The sequence below is a fragment of the Octopus sinensis genome, linkage group LG15, assembly GCF_006345805.1.
Source record: "Octopus sinensis linkage group LG15, ASM634580v1, whole genome shotgun sequence".
In the NCBI taxonomy this organism is placed as follows: Eukaryota; Metazoa; Mollusca; class Cephalopoda; order Octopoda; family Octopodidae; genus Octopus; species Octopus sinensis.
The window spans coordinates 60033355-60051888 of record NC_043011.1 but is presented as its reverse complement, the minus strand read 5'-3'; the positions used below and the strand labels follow the sequence as shown (position 1 = coordinate 60051888).

General features: G+C 36.7%; 1 protein-coding gene across 1 annotated transcript in view; it reads left to right on the top strand.

The window, feature by feature from the left end:
- Positions 1–18534, top strand: part of LOC115219701 (diacylglycerol kinase zeta-like) — a 545273-nt gene that overhangs the window by 371360 nt on the left and 155379 nt on the right. The window contains exon 10 of the mRNA XM_029789877.2: positions 8181–8355. Within this exon, the coding sequence (XP_029645737.1) occupies positions 8181–8355 (175 nt within the window). The remainder of the gene's footprint in view (positions 1–8180; positions 8356–18534) is intronic.

Below are 18534 nucleotides of genomic sequence, written 5' to 3'. Positions count from 1 at the left end.
TGAAATTTTGTGGAAGTGGTTGATTACATTAACCCTAGTACTCCTCTGCTACTTAATTTATCAACCCTGAACAAATGAAAGGCAAAGTCAACCTTGACGGAATTTGAATTCAGAACGTAAAGACAGGTGAAATGCCACTGAGCATTTTACCCAGTGTACTAACAATTCTGCCAACTTGCCACCTTAATTGATTTTGAAAATAATGGCTTCAGATTTTGGAAGAGGGCCAGTAGGTTTTGAGGAGAGGGAGAGTCAATTATTATGTCTTTATTGCCCACAGAGAGCTAAACATAGAGGGGACAAACAAGGACAGACAAAGAGATTAAGTCGATTACATCGACCTCAGTGCATAACTGGTACTTATTTAATCGACCCTGAAAAGATGAAAGGCAAAGTTGACCTTGGCGGAATTTGAACTCAGAACATAGCGGCAGGCGAAGTACCACTAAGTATTTCACCCGGTGTGCTAACGTTTTTGACAGTTCGTCTCCTTCAATTATATCAACCCCAGTACTTGACTGTTATCTTTTTTTACTGTCTCTGAAAGGCTGAAAGGTAAAAATCAACCTCTGTGCAATTTGAGCTCAGAACCTAAAGACATATGAAATGCTGCTGAGCATTTTTTCTGGCAAACTAAGAGTTCTGTCAGTTTGCCATCTTAATTCATTTTGAAAATAATTAGCAATTTAGTAAAGTAACTTTGTCATTATCAAGTTGTTGTTTAGAACATCAATTACCCCGAAGTTTTGAAAGTTTTAATTTAGATTACTTTAAAACAGGAAGTTTGTATCATAGCCAAAGGGGTCAGTTTCAGGTGGATTGGTATCAAAAGGGATTAAAAGGCTTCACCACCTTTGCTATGTCTGGTAATTCTATCTGTTGCGAATAATAACCAAATCTCCTTCAAATTACATCTTACCTTTTTATAGAAGACCATAAATATTTTATAGTCCTCCCAGAGAACCCTAAAACTCAACCTGATCAGAACTGTAAAACTTTCAATCATATGTCTATTCAGTCAGAAGCGACAGTAACAGCAACTGTGGAGAGAACTGATTTTTTTTTCCGAGAAAGATCAGATAAAAAGAGAGGGAAAATTATTGCATGTTTATGGCTGATGAAGAGACAAGTGATGGGAGTTGCTTGCTGATATATCCTTCCATATGGAAATAAAGTTAAAGCATATTATAGCCAGCAGTTGACCTACTGTTTTATTGACAGAATGACACTCAGTGAGTGGATGATAGAATGCTACTGTGTAAAGTATTGATCACTGCAAAGTATATGACAAGATCTACAGTCCTTGGATTAGTGTATCTCATAATCTCTAACACCCGTAATGGAATACAACAGCCGAACAATGAAGCATATGTTCTTGACTTGTGGTCAAAGGTCACTGGGAGAAATTAATTACTAATTACAAAGATACTTCCCAACAGTCTTCATCATCTCAATTTGCATTTGTTTTCACTTCTATCCCAGTCTATTTTATAAAGGTGTGGAGGCACAATGGCCCAGTGGTTAGGACAGCGGACTTGTGGTCATAGGATCGCAGTTTCAATTCCTAGACTTGGAATTGTGAGTGTTTATTGAGCACAAATGCCTAAAGCTCCACAAGGTTCTGGCAAATCCTACTGTACACTTCACCACAACTTTTTCTCACTCTTTCTTCCTGTTTCTGTTGTACCTGTATTTCAAAGGGGCCAGTCTTGTCACACTCTGTGTCTTGCTGAATCTCCTCGAGAACTCCATTAAGGGTACACATGTCTGTGGAGTGCTCAGCCACTTGCACTTTAATTTCATGAGCAGGCTGTTCCATTGATCAAATCAACTGGAACCCTCGTTGTCACAACCAATGGAGTGCCATGATTATATAAAGATGGTGCTCCAGCATGATCTTAGCCATAATAGCTAAAACAGATTGAAGAATACTTCTTCATTGTTCATTTTAAGGGAGGAGTTATTTGAGGTTTGATTTCATGACTGGAGGCTCTTGCTGTCGCCAATCCTCGCCTGTTTTTCAGGTAAGGTATTTTTATTTTCTACAGCCCTTTGATGATGCAAAGCAACCAGTTGCAATATCATCAAGGGATGTCAACATGAGCACCACTTTGCGTACGTGGCAGCAAGTAAATTATCAACATAATAATGCACATGCGCGCACACACACACACACACACACACAGATGATGGGTTTCTTTTGGTTTCCATCTACCAAATCCACTCACAAGGCTTTGGTCGACCCAGAGCTATAGTAGAAGACATTTGCCTAAGTTGACACACCTACACCTATAGGAGTCAGGTTTGTTACTACAGTTTCCTTAACACTAATGGAAGTAACTCTGGTGTGAATCTGTGTGATAGTGTTGATGTTCCACTGCTGCCATGACAACCAACCTTATTTTTTCTCTCAGTATAAGTTTGAAAGCTGAATCAACTGAGTAGAGTTACAACTCAATGAGATCTCCAAGTGGCTTAAATGCTCAAGTCTCCAATATCCAAGTGGCTAAAAGGTGTCAGTAGAAGGATACCTGGCCCTTTTAGAATGTAAGAAGTTAAGGGCCGAAACAGTTGCATGAGTGGGTTTTTTTTCTCTAAAGCCCTTCTGCTGTTTAGTTCTCTTGAGACTTTCTTACCATTGATGGTCTGTATTTTCAAATGTGTTGTGCTTATGGTAATGTGTGTGTTTGTGGTAAAGCATAACAGAATCCTCGTTCAAAGTAACATCACTGGAGGAAAGTGAATGATGTAAACATTTCAGTGTGATGCTGAATGAGTTTGTTAAAACAGTTGGAAATAAATTGTAAATCTAGTAACGAATATTGTAAAAGTACTTAAGTGGTTTTAAATGACTGTTAAAAATCTGCGATTTCCCACTTGTCTTTAGCATTCCTTTTTCATTTTTTAAACAAATCATGAAAATTGTTTGTTAATTGCAATGGGGCCTCGGTTCTGAATCATAATTGCAATTTTATAAAATCTTAAGTGTTATAAATTCTCAGCAAATTTGTCTTTTAGAAAAGTTACAAACTCTGTTTTTCTAGATGTTAACATAAAGTTATATATAAGATGACTGGTTTATGACGATAATTGTTTCATTATAGATTATTAAAGAACAAATAATTGATCAAAGTTGCAACTGCTATGATGTAAACGACTATAATATTTGATTTATTTTTAGTTTTGCAAAGTTGGCATCAATAGAACAACAGAGTAAACACTACAGAGTTTTAAGTTTCATGTCTGGATTATTGGTTTAATCTCTCTTAATACCAACCCACCTGAGACTGTCCATACTAAAGTGTTGATATTTAAATTAAAAAATCTCAATCAGAATCTCATTATAACATGAATACTATCATGAGATTTTGTTTGGTCAACATCAGCATAATATACCAATAAATAAACTTAAAGATGTTTTACTAAAATCTGCTACAGTATTGATTTTGTTGAAAATTAATTGAAACACATAAGCAGGCCATTCATTGGAAATTGAGTCACGGAAAGGTTAAATCCTACCAACTTTGGTTTTTGGTTTACATTTTATTTTATGATTAACAACCTATGAATATGTTATCCCAAGATTCAAAGATATTATGAAATAGGTATGTGAGTTCTTAAAACTAAATTTAACCCTTTTGTTTCAATTAATTTTGAAAATAAGGAAGGATTTAGTAAAACAACTTTTGTCATTGTTAAGCTGATATTTTAAACAAATTAATACAAAATTTTAATGGAAGGTTTTAATTCAAATCACTTTAAAACAAGAAGTTTGTGTCAGAGAACCTGGTACAGTCTTAGGTGGATATGTATTAAAAGGCTTACCACTTTCACAATGGTCTCTTTATTGAAATACACGGTTTATGTTTGTTTGTTTTTTCTTTGCTGGTATAGGTGGGATAAAAACTTATTATAGAGACATTATTTTACTGTCAGATGCCTTCCTAATTGCTAACCCCTACATGTTTTGCAAGTAAGGGACTTTTAATTCCACCTGTCTTGCGAAGGGGCATCACCTGGTGGTTAGGGTGTTGCACTTACGATATCAATGAGTTAATCTACCTGAATGGCAAATCAAATTGTTTTTATTTTCTTCGTTGTGTAAAACATGATGGAACTAATTGTTCAGACTAATTAGCTGACAAAGGACATTGACTGATAATGCTAATTGTCTTGAAGGTAGACACAGTTGTTGTTATTAACACTGACAAATTATGAAAATTTTAAACATATTGTTTTTCAACCATGTGCTATCCGTTTGAATTCCACTGCACAATACATTGGTCAGGTGTCCTCTGTAACCTTGAGATAGCCAATACATTGTGGACAAAATGTATATAGATGTATGCTCTGTGCATGTATATAAGTTGTCCATCAGTCAAAAAAAAAAAGAACCCTGTATATAAATAATAAACTCAATTTATTTTTGAATCTTCAAGCAAGAAATTATTGGCCAAATGGTTACCATTTGTTTTGCCCTTCACAGTAACATTTTGTCCAGTTATATGCCATCACCTATAATATTTTGCTTGAGGTATATCTATATGTGTGTGTATTTATGTATATATTTGGGTGTGTATATTTATGTGTATGCATGTGTATGTATATATGTGTGTAATTATACACACACACACACACACACACATTAGTCTATTCATGTGTAAGGAGCCAACTGTTGTTGAACTGTTCAGAGGGACCCCAGAGTAACAATAGGCTACTGGATATATCTATACAAATTACATATGTGTATGTGGTGTCTGTGTTTAACTATTGAAAACACCACCAGTCAAAACAATACAGATATTGAGTCAAACGGTGAATAAAGCAACCAGTAAAAGTATGGATTAATTAATTAACTCCTAAATTGAAATAAAGAGAGAGGTCAGAGGTCAGTGTGATTGACTTAAAAACCTCTGAAGACAGTATCCCAGCTTGGCCACAGTCTAATGGCTGATACCATTAATCAAATAAAAGAATAACTGCTCGTTAGCTGCTACTTAACACTTTTCAACTGATAAGATCAAAACTCATTATACCTTAACACAACTAAATAATTACCCTTACATAAAAAAAAACTACCTAAGTTATTTTTACACTTTTCTGTTGGTCAATTGACTCAATTTTATTCTTTCATCATTGCTAATTTGTAACATTATTCTTAATTATTTTAGGGTTTTTTTTTTTTTTGTTGATTAGTCCTGGGCAAACTGATAAATTATTCAGCTTGCTTCATAATGGGAATATAAAGCAATTAATTTAATCATCGTTAAGTCTTCAGATTGTAAGAAAACCAGATTGAATTGAGATTGGACTGATTTCTTGGATTTTTCTTTTCTTTTTCTAATTAGTCTGCATTAGTATTTTGAATAATGGTGGAGGAAATGTTACTTGCAATCAGATGTGGAGATTTCTTTTTAAGAAATATGTTCCAATTGTTTACTTCTGTTTCAAACCATCCCTTTCTGAATCACCATCATCATCATCATCATTGTCTTAACATCCACTTTTCCTTTCTTGCATGGACTGGATGAAGTTTATTGAGGCAGATCTTTCTATAGCCAGTTGCTCTTCCCGTCACCAACCCTCACCTGTTATCCAAGCAAAGTAATATTTTCCCCAAGGATCAGGCATATTCTCAGAGAATTTTGGAAACAGCTTGTATGACAGTGACAATTATTTACAACTGTTCTGTAATGCCAAGGCAGGGAAACTGTAACAAACACACTCTCGCACACATGCATACATATACACCTACACTTACACATCATCTTCTTTATCATCATTTAACATCTGCTCCTTCCCTACCTGCATAGATAGGATGGTTGATAGGAGCTGGCTAGATAGAAAATTACCTTACACTACTGTGTCTGTTTCGGCAGGGTTTTTACAGTTGGATGCCCTTCCTAATGCCAACCACTCTGTGGAGTGGACTGTGGTTTTTAGGTAGCACTAACACAGGTAAGGTTAGTTTTGGTAATATTTTATACAGCCTGATGCCCTTATATATATGACTGGCACTCATTCTGGTGGGTCTCATGGAGGCAGTGACATCAAGCCAAGTGAGATCGTAGTCATCTTCAATGCCAGTGTCGTGTAACTGGCCTGTTGAAAGCACCTTTCAATCGTTATGTTATATGCTGTTCTTGTGAAATTGAAGTTGTGGCCGATGCCATTGCTGTCTGACTGGCACCTATGCTGGTAGCACATAAAAAGTACCATTCAAGTGTTGGGCCTCGTGGATGCAGTGACAGGTGACCAAGACCTTTGGCAACATACTGTGCTTATGTAGACCTGTCAAGCCAAGTGAAACTGTAGTTGTGGCCAGTGTCAGGTCAATGGTACGTGTGTTGGTGACACGCGAAAAGCACCTGCTACACTCTCAGAGTGGTTGGTGTTAGGAAGGGCAGCCAGCTGTGGAAACCTTGCCAGATCAAACTGGAATCTGGTGCAATCCCCTGGCTTACCAGTTTTCAGCCAAACCGTCCAACCCAAGCCAGCATGGAAAGTGGACATTAAATGATGATGATGTGTGTGCATGCACATGTGTATGTGTGTGTGCTTGTGTGTATACACATGACAATCCTCTATCTACCAAACATGTTTCGTTGGCCTGAGACTGTAATAGAACATGCTTGTCCAAGGTGCCATGCATGGGACTGAATGCAGGACCATGTGATTGGGGAAGCAAACTTCTAACTACACTGCCACATCTGCTCTAATTATAGTTTTTCTTGTTGCTTAAGCCCAATTTAGCTCTGATCATCCAGACCCGTGTTCAAAGGTATTCCAGCTTTTACTATCATGCCATTATTAAGATATTGCGGACTGCATTTTCTAACGTATTCTTTAAGGTGGGGATGTGGTAGGATCATTAGAGCAGCAGAAAAATGTCTTGCAGTATTTGTCCCTGACACTCCACAATGCAAATTCAAATCCCACCCAGATCAACATTTCATCGCTTTGGGGTCAATAATATGAAATACCAGTCTAATACTGGGGTTAGTTTAATCAACTAAACACTTCCCAATAAACTTCTGGCCTTATGCTTAAATTACAAATAATTATCCAATGAGTTTTTTTCTTTAAATACAAAGCAGTAGGATGTGATCAGAGGAAAGTTTGGATGTTTCGCTGCCATTTCTAGAATGTCAGGCAACCATGTGGAGGCTTCCTCATTGGCTTGAAATGTTTGCAATGGTTCTGAATTGTACTTTGGTTATATGTAACATCTTAACTCTCACAATGTTTCCTTAGATTTATCTTGTGTTGTAAAACTTTTCACTTTTTTCACCAAAAGATTTCAAAATGAATTCTGTGATTTTAGAGTTAGATTTTCTTCCACTGCCATTCCAACTGAAAATTTTCAATATCGGAAACACTCTTTTACTAGTTTCAGCCAGTCTTTTTAGTGTTTGCCATGGGGCCATCATCATTACTGCAACAACTTTAGCCCTGAACTTAGCAAGCATAGAAAAGGAGACATTGAAAAAATTATCCATATATCTATTTATTTCTCTCTCTCTCTCTATATATATATATATATATATATATATATATATATACCCCATACGTTACTCCCCCATATATTGCTTCTTCGCTATTATGCTTTCCTTGTCAGTTTCTCTGCTTACCATGCATTTTCAACTGAATCTCCTGTGAGTCAACATGGTATCCCTTGATGACAGTGTAAACTTCTTTTGATTAAGGTATTTTTGGCCCAACAAGTTGCTAGCGGATCATCCCATGTTTGGTTAATTCCTACTTCTGAGCATCTTTTAGCTATGAAACATATGTAGCCTGGATTTTATCTACACCATTCCCTAATTTTGGACATATATATATATATTAGAGAGAGAGAGAGAGAGAGAGAGAAATGTGTGTGTGTCACTGCATATCTTTCCAATGTTTGCTCCAGAAGAGTGTCTTAACAATTTCCACCTCAGCTACCAGCTCATTTATTTCATAAAAATAAATCTTCCTTCTGTTGAAGTATGGGATTATTTCAACTTCCACTCTTATGTAATGATCATTTTTGGTACCAGTAATTCCACTGATTAAAAGCAAATGTCTTCTCTCACACATTCAACATGACTTCACATTAAATTTATTAAAAGATTTTCCATTTCATCATCTTTAATCTTCAGTCTTATTTCCCTCACTTCCTATTTCTATCTTTACAGCCTTGAATTATACAAAAAAGTGCCTAATCTTCGGGTGCTTGCGTGTGGTGGTGATGGTACAGTTGGTTGGATTCTATCTATTCTTGATGAATTAGCTATCCAGCCTTCACCTCCTGTTGCCATTCTACCACTAGGTACTGGGAATGACCTTGCAAGAACTCTGAATTGGGGAGGTGTAAGTATAATATTTCATTAAGTATTTCAGGATTTTTGTGGTTTTCGCCACTGTTTACAATTTTGTTCCAATTGTTTTCAAATTTCATATATGGATTAAGTTTTGTATGCTAATTATGAAAATGAAATTCATTTTCCCTATAAATCCATAATTAAAAAGTTATTAGCCTTTAAAATTTGCAAATTTTGGGTATTTTAGCCAATCAGAAGTGAGTATTTTACATATCACCGTGGCCAAAATTTCTATTCCCATAGTAACAAAAGCAAAGAAGCACCACGTGTTGCATGGTTGATTGCGAAGAACTGTTTCCATAGTAACCAAAGATGTTGCACATGCGCACAAGGAGGAGAAGGAGATACGAGAAAGATCATTTATTTTATAAACTCCTAGTTTAATGCTTTGACATGCCGATGTCCCCACTTTCCCCCTAATGATGGAAGAGGCAGCGAACATGTTTTCTGATTAGCTGAAAATTATCAAAATTTGAACGCCAGTAACATTTTTGGGAACTTTTTCTGGAATAAATGAATAACAAATCCAGATTCAGCATCAAAAATTACATCTATATGATACATTAAAATATTTTTTTAAAGATAATTGTAAACAGTGAAGAAAACCACAAAGATCCGTATTTCCTTTATATTTCATTTATATCTTTATTTATGTTTCAAGGAAAACAAACAGCAAGGTTTTGTTAAATTATCACTGATTGAAAATATGTTATGTGTAGTTTAATGTTCTATGTGATTCAGTGTGGTGTGTAGTTCAATGAACACAAAAGCATAAACAGTAGAGGTAAATTAACCATTCTTCTGATCATATTTTTAACTAAATATTCTGTTTACATTTCAGTTAAATTTAGAAATAATCAAGAATTTGAGAGAATTTTGTATAATCATAGACATTTTTGTATTTATTTAAAAGACGTAAAAAGCACCATCCAATCATGGCCATTGCCAGCCTCGCCTGGCCTCCGTGCCGGTGGCACATAAAAAGCACCATCCAATCGTGGCCATTTGCCAGCATCCACTACACTCACGGAGTGGTTGGCGTTAGGAAGGGCATCCAGCCGTAGAAACATTGCCAGATCAGACTGGACCTGGTGCAGCCTTCTGGCTTCCCAGACCCCAGTTGAACTGTCCAACCCATGCTAGCATGGAAAGCGGACGCTAAATGATGATGATGTTGACGATGATTTGTATATCAAATTGGTGTTTGAATCTTGATTTAACTGTCATTAAGTTATGATGGATTTTGTATGAACACTTTAAAACCAGTTGTTTTTCATAAACCCCCAAAAAGTGGTCCCTGTACTACTCTGGCATCACCTCTGTTGGCTCTCTCAGATTAAAAAGTTAGCCAGAGTATGCAAAACTGTACCCTTATAGAATTCCTTCCTTGCCCACATTCCTCCACTACCTGCCGCAAATTTCTCTCTCTCTCTCATATATATCTATATATATCAAAACAGAAACTGTCTATGTGTGTATGCAAGTTCATAGGTTTATAACTCGAGTTCCACCCAACCAATTCGATTGAAATTTCAGACAAGCATTTGGTATGCTCCAAGGCTTGTTTTAGTCATAACAACCACTTCTGTCAATGTTTGGTTTTTGCAAAAGCTCAATTGATAATTATCGATTTTTTCTAAAAGTCATCTGATTTTGATCAAACTTGACATACCTATGGATTCTTACCCAAGGTTTTTCATTTCGTTATTTTTTTCAAATTCCATTTTGTTTGAGCACAGCATGGGGAAAAACCGACTCAAAAAATGCCTTCAAGGCAAGCCATAGCGCCAATTTAAACCAAACTCGGTAAACGAAAGCATGGTTTCCATGGTTTCGGGTGAAGCTGGGTGCGAACACGATAGCTGAGGTAGGGATCAAAACATCTTATCAAGTGTAAGGCCTCATCTTTCCGCAGTTGAATGGTAATTTATTAAGACCCGTGCAATGCCGTGTACTACTGCTAGTATAAATATATATATATACATAGACACATACACACACAGACACATATGCACACATACATATATGCAAGGGGCTTCTTTCAGTTTCCATCAACCAAATCCACTCAAAATATTTTTATTGTACTTAAGGCTGTAGTATGCATGGAGACTTTCACCCAGGACATCATGCAGTGGGTTTGAACTTGAAACTCTACAGTTGGGAAGTGGACTTCTTAACCACTCAGTCATGCCTCCGTCTATTCTGGAACAATCTATTATGAAGCTGGTGAGGCTTCTGTCTATTGGATCTCTATTGAAAATTCAGCTTGCAAGAGACACCGTAGATAACAACAACAAGTGCAATATTGAGCTAATTTCCTATACTCTTCTGTCAAAAATCTATTGATTCCTATCAATAACAAATAACACTTGAAAAGGCAGGAAACACACGAATCAATATTGTGATTGTTAAGACAACAAACTGAGGTGGCTATTCTTCTGGTGACCTTTGCTCTCTATTATTGTTTAGCTCCCAGTTCAGCTTTAAATCACTTCACCTGTAATCAAAAGCCATTCCAACTCTGACCCGATGACTTTATTTTTCTTTGTCATAATGTATCGTCCTTCCTTTGTTTAGATTTGGTTATTGTTACTAGCACATCTAGTCACCGCATAGAGGCTCACTCACTGGTGCAGTGATCTGTGTCTGTAACGTATACTGTCTCACTGTATTTCTTTACTGTTTTCGAATGAGCAAAGCTTGGAGTACAAATGGTGAAAATTTGATTCAAACGATGAAAGCTTATTCCTGTGTTTAATTATACAAATTATAATACCAAACTGAAAAACAAAAAACAAAAAGAGAGCTGAAATATAAGTCAATATATAATAGCAGGATCTTTTTTAGCTGGAAAGAAAATATTCACGTGTTGCAGTTTGCAAAAAAGTAAATATATACTAAAATTTAGTGCCAAGGTATAAAGCCCTATGCTCTGTCAGTGGATGGGATGATTATTATAAAATCATTGATCATTATTTTAGACAAGCTTTCATGTATTTCTTGAGAGAATTCCAATTTCTTCAGGAGAGAGGCATATCATACATATTGGCAGCATTCCTCTAAATCTTTCAAAACAGAAGTGATCATTATTTATAGAATTAGAGTATACTTCATATAAATACATACACACACACACATATATAAATCAGGTGTGTATGTATACGTATGCATATGTCTGCGTGTGTTTGTAAATGTATACTGTTGTGTATGCATATATCTGATATGTGTGTGTGTATGAATATATCTGGTGTGTGTGTGTGTGTTGGTTTCCCTGTGTCTCCATACTGAGAGTGCTTCAGCTGCTGTGTGGCGTTCATGTCCTGTGTAAATTGGCAGACGATGATTTCATGATGCAAAAGCATGGAACAAGACACTGTTTTCAAAACAAGCAAGGATTGGTAACACAAAGAGCAGACTGTTGTATAAGCATCAAGAAATCTCATTCAACCCATGCCAGCATGAAAAACAGCAGACTTTATAGTAACAAGGAGTAGGATAGTATGCATGCAATCATGTGTCTTTTTGTCTCCAGAAAGGGGAAGAAAAAAACGATTATCTTCCCTTTTCATTGCAATTGCCACTAGGTGTTTGTTTACATTCTCCCAGAGTAAAAATAGTTTCAATAAATATAGAATTAATTTTGTATATTTACACTATCTTCCTTTCCTTTGTTGTTCATACTTATGTCACTGACCACTCTAGCTTGATTCTCTTAGCTCGTTATTTTGTTGTCAGTATCATCGTCATCTTCATCATGAGTTAACATCTATTTTCAATGCTGGTATGGCTTGGATGGTTTGACAGAATACAGCAAGCAGTGTCAGCTTTAGCATGGTTTCTATGGTTGGAAGCTTTTCCTTTAAGCCAACCACATAAGAGTGTGTACAGGGTGCTTTTTACACACCACCAGCACTAGTGAGGTTGCCATGTAGCTTGCAAGACAGAAAAAGAACAGGGGAAAACGAAAAGGAGAAAAAGGCTCTTAATACTAAGTGTGTTTGCATATGTATGTGTGTGAAGGCACAGGTGTGGCTATGTGTTGAGAAGCTTGCTTGCCAACTACGTGGTTCCAGGTTCAGTTCCACTGCTTGACACCTTGGGCAATTGTTTTCTAATATAGCAACGGGTTGACTAAAGACTTTGTGAGTAGATTTGGTTGATGGAAACTGAAAGAAGCCCGTTTTATATATGTGTATATACATGTCTATGTTTGTCCCCTGGCATCTCTTGATAACCAGTGGTGGTGTATCTATGTCACCAAACAACATCACTTGTATGAAGGTGATGCTCATTTACAATCATCACCTGATGTCAAAGGAGGATAATGACACACACATTATACATAGATTATAAGCTTTTTTCAGTTTCCATTTCACAAAGCTTTGGTCAACCTAAGGCTGTAGTAGAAGACACTTCCTCAAGGTGTCATGCTGTGGAACTGAACTCAAGACCTCATGATTGGGAAGCAAGCTTCACAACCACTCAGCCTGTACTTAATGATACCTAATAAATGGGTACATTCTGGATAATTAGTCTGGGTACCTATTGCATCATTTCACAAACACAATATTGAACCATGTATTATACAAACAGCCCAGTTTTAGGAACAGCCATTCTGTTTTGGATAGTTCCAAATGTACAGTTGAGAATCTCATCAAAGCTTTAAAATATATACACTACATAAATTAACTGTTTATATCATTTGTTTACGTAGATTAAATGAATTTCATAAATGATTAATTACTATAGTAACAAAATGTTTTAACGTACCATTGTTTTTCTCTTAATCTAAATTTAAACTTATTTTCTCTCAGCTTTAAATATGTTGTCAAGTAGACGTAAACATATTGCTACAATTCAATTACTATCAGATCTGATTATTTCTGTTCAATTGTTCTGTGCCATTGTACAATGTACAGGGGAAGAATTAAAGGCTATATCTAATTCTGAGACAGGATATATATTTCTTTACTGCCCACAAGGGTTTAAACACAGAGGGGACAGACAAAGACAGACAAAGGGATTAAGTCGATTACATCAACCCCAGTGCGTAACTGGTACTTATTTAATCGACCCTGAAACGATGAAAGGCAAAGTTGACTTTGGCGGAATTTGAACTCAGAACATAACGGCAGGCGAAGTACCACTAAGTATTTCACCCAGCGTGCTAACATTTTTGATAGTTCTGGTACTTATTTAATCGACTCCAAAAGGATGAAAGGCAAAGTTGACCTCGGCAGAAATATTGAACTCAGAACACAACGGCAGGTGAAATACGGCTACGCATTTCACCTGGCGTGCTAACAATTCTGCCAGCTCGCTGCCTTCTGAGACAGGATATATTCCATGTGGTGTGATTCCATGTAGACATCGCCATGTGGTTAAGGATTTTCCTTTGCAACCATTTGGTTCCTGGTTTAAACTCCACTGCACAAATCCTTGAGCAAGTATCTTCAACTGTAGCTTCAGGTAAATTGAAGTTTGGAAGATGAAATTCAGTCGCCAGTCACAGTGCAAAAGCCTATTGAATGTGTGGGTGGGGGTGAGTGTGGAGGAGTATCCAGCAGTGTGTGACAGAAAACTCTGATTCATGTAACAAATATAATTTGTATTTTGTCCCCTCTGAGTTTCATCCCTCATGAGTTCAATAAAGTTAAGAACCAGATAAACCACTGGCTTTGTTATAAACGACTAAAAACCAGTACAAACATAAGAGAAATACTACTTGTATGGTTTCATGATGAATTATATACCCAAACTTAGATATGTTTAGTCCAAAGCACAGCCCAGGCCATATCTAGCCTAACAGCAGCACCACAGAGGATTTGTTAAGTCATTTTAAAATCAAGTTTTGTGGTGTCTTGGCCCCCTTCAAGCAGGGACTTACTTCTTATTGTTAGTCTTCTTAATGTTTGTCAAACTCAAATATCATTTTGAACAGGCAACAATATATAATAAACCATTTCTCTTGATGGAACAATAATAACAATCATATTAACTAGGTGTAGGCATGGCTGTATGCTAAGAAGCCTACTTCCAGACCACATGGTCCTGTGTTCAGGTCCTCTGCATGGAATCTTGGGCGAGTATCATCTACTATAGTCTTCAGCCAACCAAAGCCTTTTGAGCGGATTTTGGCTGACAGAAACTGAAAGAAGCCCATTGTGTGTGTGTGTGTGTGTGTGTGTGTGTATGCGTGTGTGTGTGTATGTGTGTGTGTGGTTGTGCGTGTCTGTTTTTGTTCCCCACCACTGCTTGACAACCAGTATTGGTGTGTTTACATCCCCATAACTTAGCAGTTCAATAAAAGAGACTGATAGAATAAGTAGCAGGCTTTACAAAAAAGAGAAAAATATGCCGTGGTTGAGTCATTCGACTCAAGTGATTGAAGGCAGTGCCCCAGCTTGGCCGCAGTTTGATGACTGAAAAAAATAAAAGATAAAAAAATAGGAAAACTATTCCTGTTGGAATGGCCGAATGGTTAAGAGGTTTGCTTGTGAAACACATGGTTTTGGGTTCAGATCTACTATGAGGCACCTTGTACAAGTGTCTTCTTCTATAGTCCAGAACCAATAAAAGCTTTGTAAGTGGATTTAGTACATGGAAACTGAAAGAAGCCCATCATGTGTGTGTGTGTGTGTGTGTATATATGCATAGGTGCGTGAGTGTGTTTGTGTCTCCTTATCTTCACATCACATAATAATTGTAAGAAAACTTCACTGTTGTTCAAAAGGCATTCACCATTTCCAGTCTTTTGTGTAAATATATCTGACCCCAGGGAAATATTACCCTGGTTAGAAACAGATGTGGGATGACCAACAGGAAAAACATCCGACTGAGAGCAATCTGCCTCAATGAATTCTGTCTAACTCTTACAAGCAGGGAAAAGTAGACAGAGACAGTGAGGATGATGACAATGATTATGATGATAACAACGATGATGAATCCCAATATCAGATCATAAATAGATAATAAAATAATCACATTAACTTTGAAGAATTATTTCTCTTGATAATCTCAATTGCTTTTGATAATCTCAATATTGTCAGATCATAAATGAACAATAAAATAACATTCGTTATTAAATAGGAATAATATTGTCAGATCGTAAACTGTTTAAAACATTCTATAGAGTTTGCTAAATTATATAAAATAACCTTATTACAACTTTAGGGAGAGGGTTTATCAGTAATAAAAGTAATTTATTTTCTTATGCTTATCTTTTTATAGTTTTATTGGTTTCTGTCATTATAGCACAGCCATACTGGAGCACCACAACCCTAGATGGTGTTAGATGATTACATCAAGCACTTGTTATTTCGGTCTGGTGCTTATTTTATTGATCTCTAATTAACGATGTCCAGGTTTTTACCATTTTTGGTATAAATCAACATCATTCAATCCACCAGTTTACACACACACACACACACACACACATGCTGGGCTTCTACACAATTTCCATCTACCATGTTCCACTCATAAAATATTGGACAACTCAAGACAAAAGCACCATCCGTTCGTGTCCGTTGCCAGCCTCGCCTGGCCCTCGTGCCGGTGGCACATAAAAAGCACCATCCGTTCGTGGCCGTTTGCCAGCTCTGTCTGGCACCTGTGCAGGTGGCACGTAAAAAGCACCCACTACACTCACGGAGTGGTTGGCATTAGGAAGGGCATCCAGCCGTAGAAACACTGCCAGATTTGACTGGGCCTGATGAAGCCTTCTGGCTTCACAGACCCCAGTAGAACCGTCCAACCCATGCTAGCATGGAAAACGGACGCTAAACGATGATGATGATGATGATGATGATGATGATGTAGCTGTTCACTGAAATTGAAACTGGAATTTTGGTTTTGGTTACAAACTGAGCTTTTCAGCCATCATCCAGTTATGGCTAATCCCCAAAATCTTCATATTAATACATCTTTTGATTTAATATAATTTGATTTTTTGATTCTTGAATTCATAGTAAATAAATAATTTTCATATGTTTCCAAATGTTCCCCAGTTATTTATTCCTTATGGCTAAATGAACATTTGAGTTCCCTCATTCATGAAGCAAGTAAATTTAATTTTATGAGAAAGTCAAAGCTGTTTAGCCCTTGGTCTACTCTAATCAAGCAGACATATCATCATTACCTTGGTTAGAAACAGATGTGAGATGACCAACAAGAAGAACATCTGACGGAAAGCAATCTGCCTCAATGAATTCTGTCTAACTCCTACAAGCAGGGAAAGTGGACATAGAAACAGTGAGGACGATGTCAACCCTAACCCTAACTATTATTGTCCCATATTTTTCTCCTGGCAATGAATTAGTCTTTTTTAAGACGACAGAGTGTAATTTGTGGGAGATTTGTCAGCTACTTCTAGCAGACTGAATGATTATGTAGAGGCTTCCTTCATTGACATATTACTTACATCACTTAAGCCCTTCGCCCTTTGTGAAGCATAGACCATCAATGACTCCCCTCCACTGTACTCAGTTGTGGGCTGTCTTAAGGCCTTCTTCTCCCACGTTTTCTTGGTTTTGAATTTTCTTCAACACTTCAGTAACTTTGCTTTTTTCTTGGTTCGAAAAGCTGTAAGTCCTACACAAACCTATTTTTTACCTCTGGGAAGAGATGACCCACATTTGTCTGGTCTCTATCCTTTGTCCTGTCCAGCATGAGAGGCCCCTACCAGGAACTTGCACTGCACTGGCACAGCTCTTGGGGTCATTGAGGCCCACAAGCCATCACACTGCAGCAAGGACTGGACCTTGTGCTGATTCATTAATATACACATGAGTAATTGTAATGGGGTTTTATGCAATCTTGCTTAAACATCAGGCACTCATGCTTCTTTAGTAGCCAAAACTATAATATTCACTAAAGGATATCAATGAGAGACCATAACACGTTTTGTAAAGTAAAAATCAATTTGGTAACAACAATAGCTACAAAATCAGTTGAGTAGCAATTAACATTTACAAACTGTTTAGATTTATCTTGCTAGAGCAGAACATTAACAAATTCACTCTCTATGGGGAAAATATATTGAACTACTCTTAAGGAGAGAAAATGAAATTCAAACTGTTATTCTCATAAAAAGAATAGCTTCTTTTCTCCATGAAGGCATGAAGTGGACAAGCTGGCATGACCAGTTTTCCATGTTAATATCAAACGTTAGACCATCCGTAGCTAAACATCAAAGTTTGAAATTACTTCACATAAACTTGGTTGCATCTGAATTTAACTGTTTACCCATTTTGTTTCTTTATAAAATAAATTTTACGCTTTGCTTATATAATACGAAATCTTTGGATTAAAACAAGATTTGTGGTTTTCAAGTCTTTGATTCTTCTTTAAAGGTAGAAATGATTCAAAAGTAATTAGCATATTAGAAAACAAAAATTCAGAGGCAAAATAAAAAAGAAAAACAAATTAACAGAAAATCTGTTTAAATGTGTGAGATGAGTTATCAATAAGATAATTTTGTTTTGTTTTATTATTTTCTTCATTTTTAGAGAACATTGTGTTCTGATCACACTTGTAGCTAACATCAACAGCCTTGTGGATAAGAATATTATTATCCTTACTTTTCTGATATGACTTTAACCCTTCAGCACTTAAACTGGCCATAACCAGCCATAATATTCTACCTGTTTTATTTTCAAACTGGTCAGATCTGTCATGTCACACCTACCCTGTAATGTCATTCTGAGAATAAACAATCACAACATCAAAATTTGAATGCCACAAGACAATGCATGATTAACTCAAAATAATTTGTATAAGACTGCATTTGACAGAGTAATCTGAATGCTAAAAGGTTAAACTGCATCCAGTTGTGGGGCATTGGTTTGGAAATTCCAGGGCTTTGAAGAGTGTGGAACCATCCCTTAAGCCACAGTTGTTCCTCGGTCTACTTTGACCCAGAATAGTAGCATCTGTTAGAGTCCCAATAATAGGTTAATTAGCATGTCATGGAATTGTCTGTGGTAGAAGGTCACTCACAAACACCTCAACAGACCCAAGGCAAGTGTGGCATTTCAGCTCTTCAGCTGCTCATCTAAGAGGAGGTAACTCCATACAAACCCTGCATCTTGATAACAACAGGGATTCTGACACTCATTGCACCAGACCAATATAAGTTTGAAGGATGAGAGAGCCAGAGTGACCTTATATA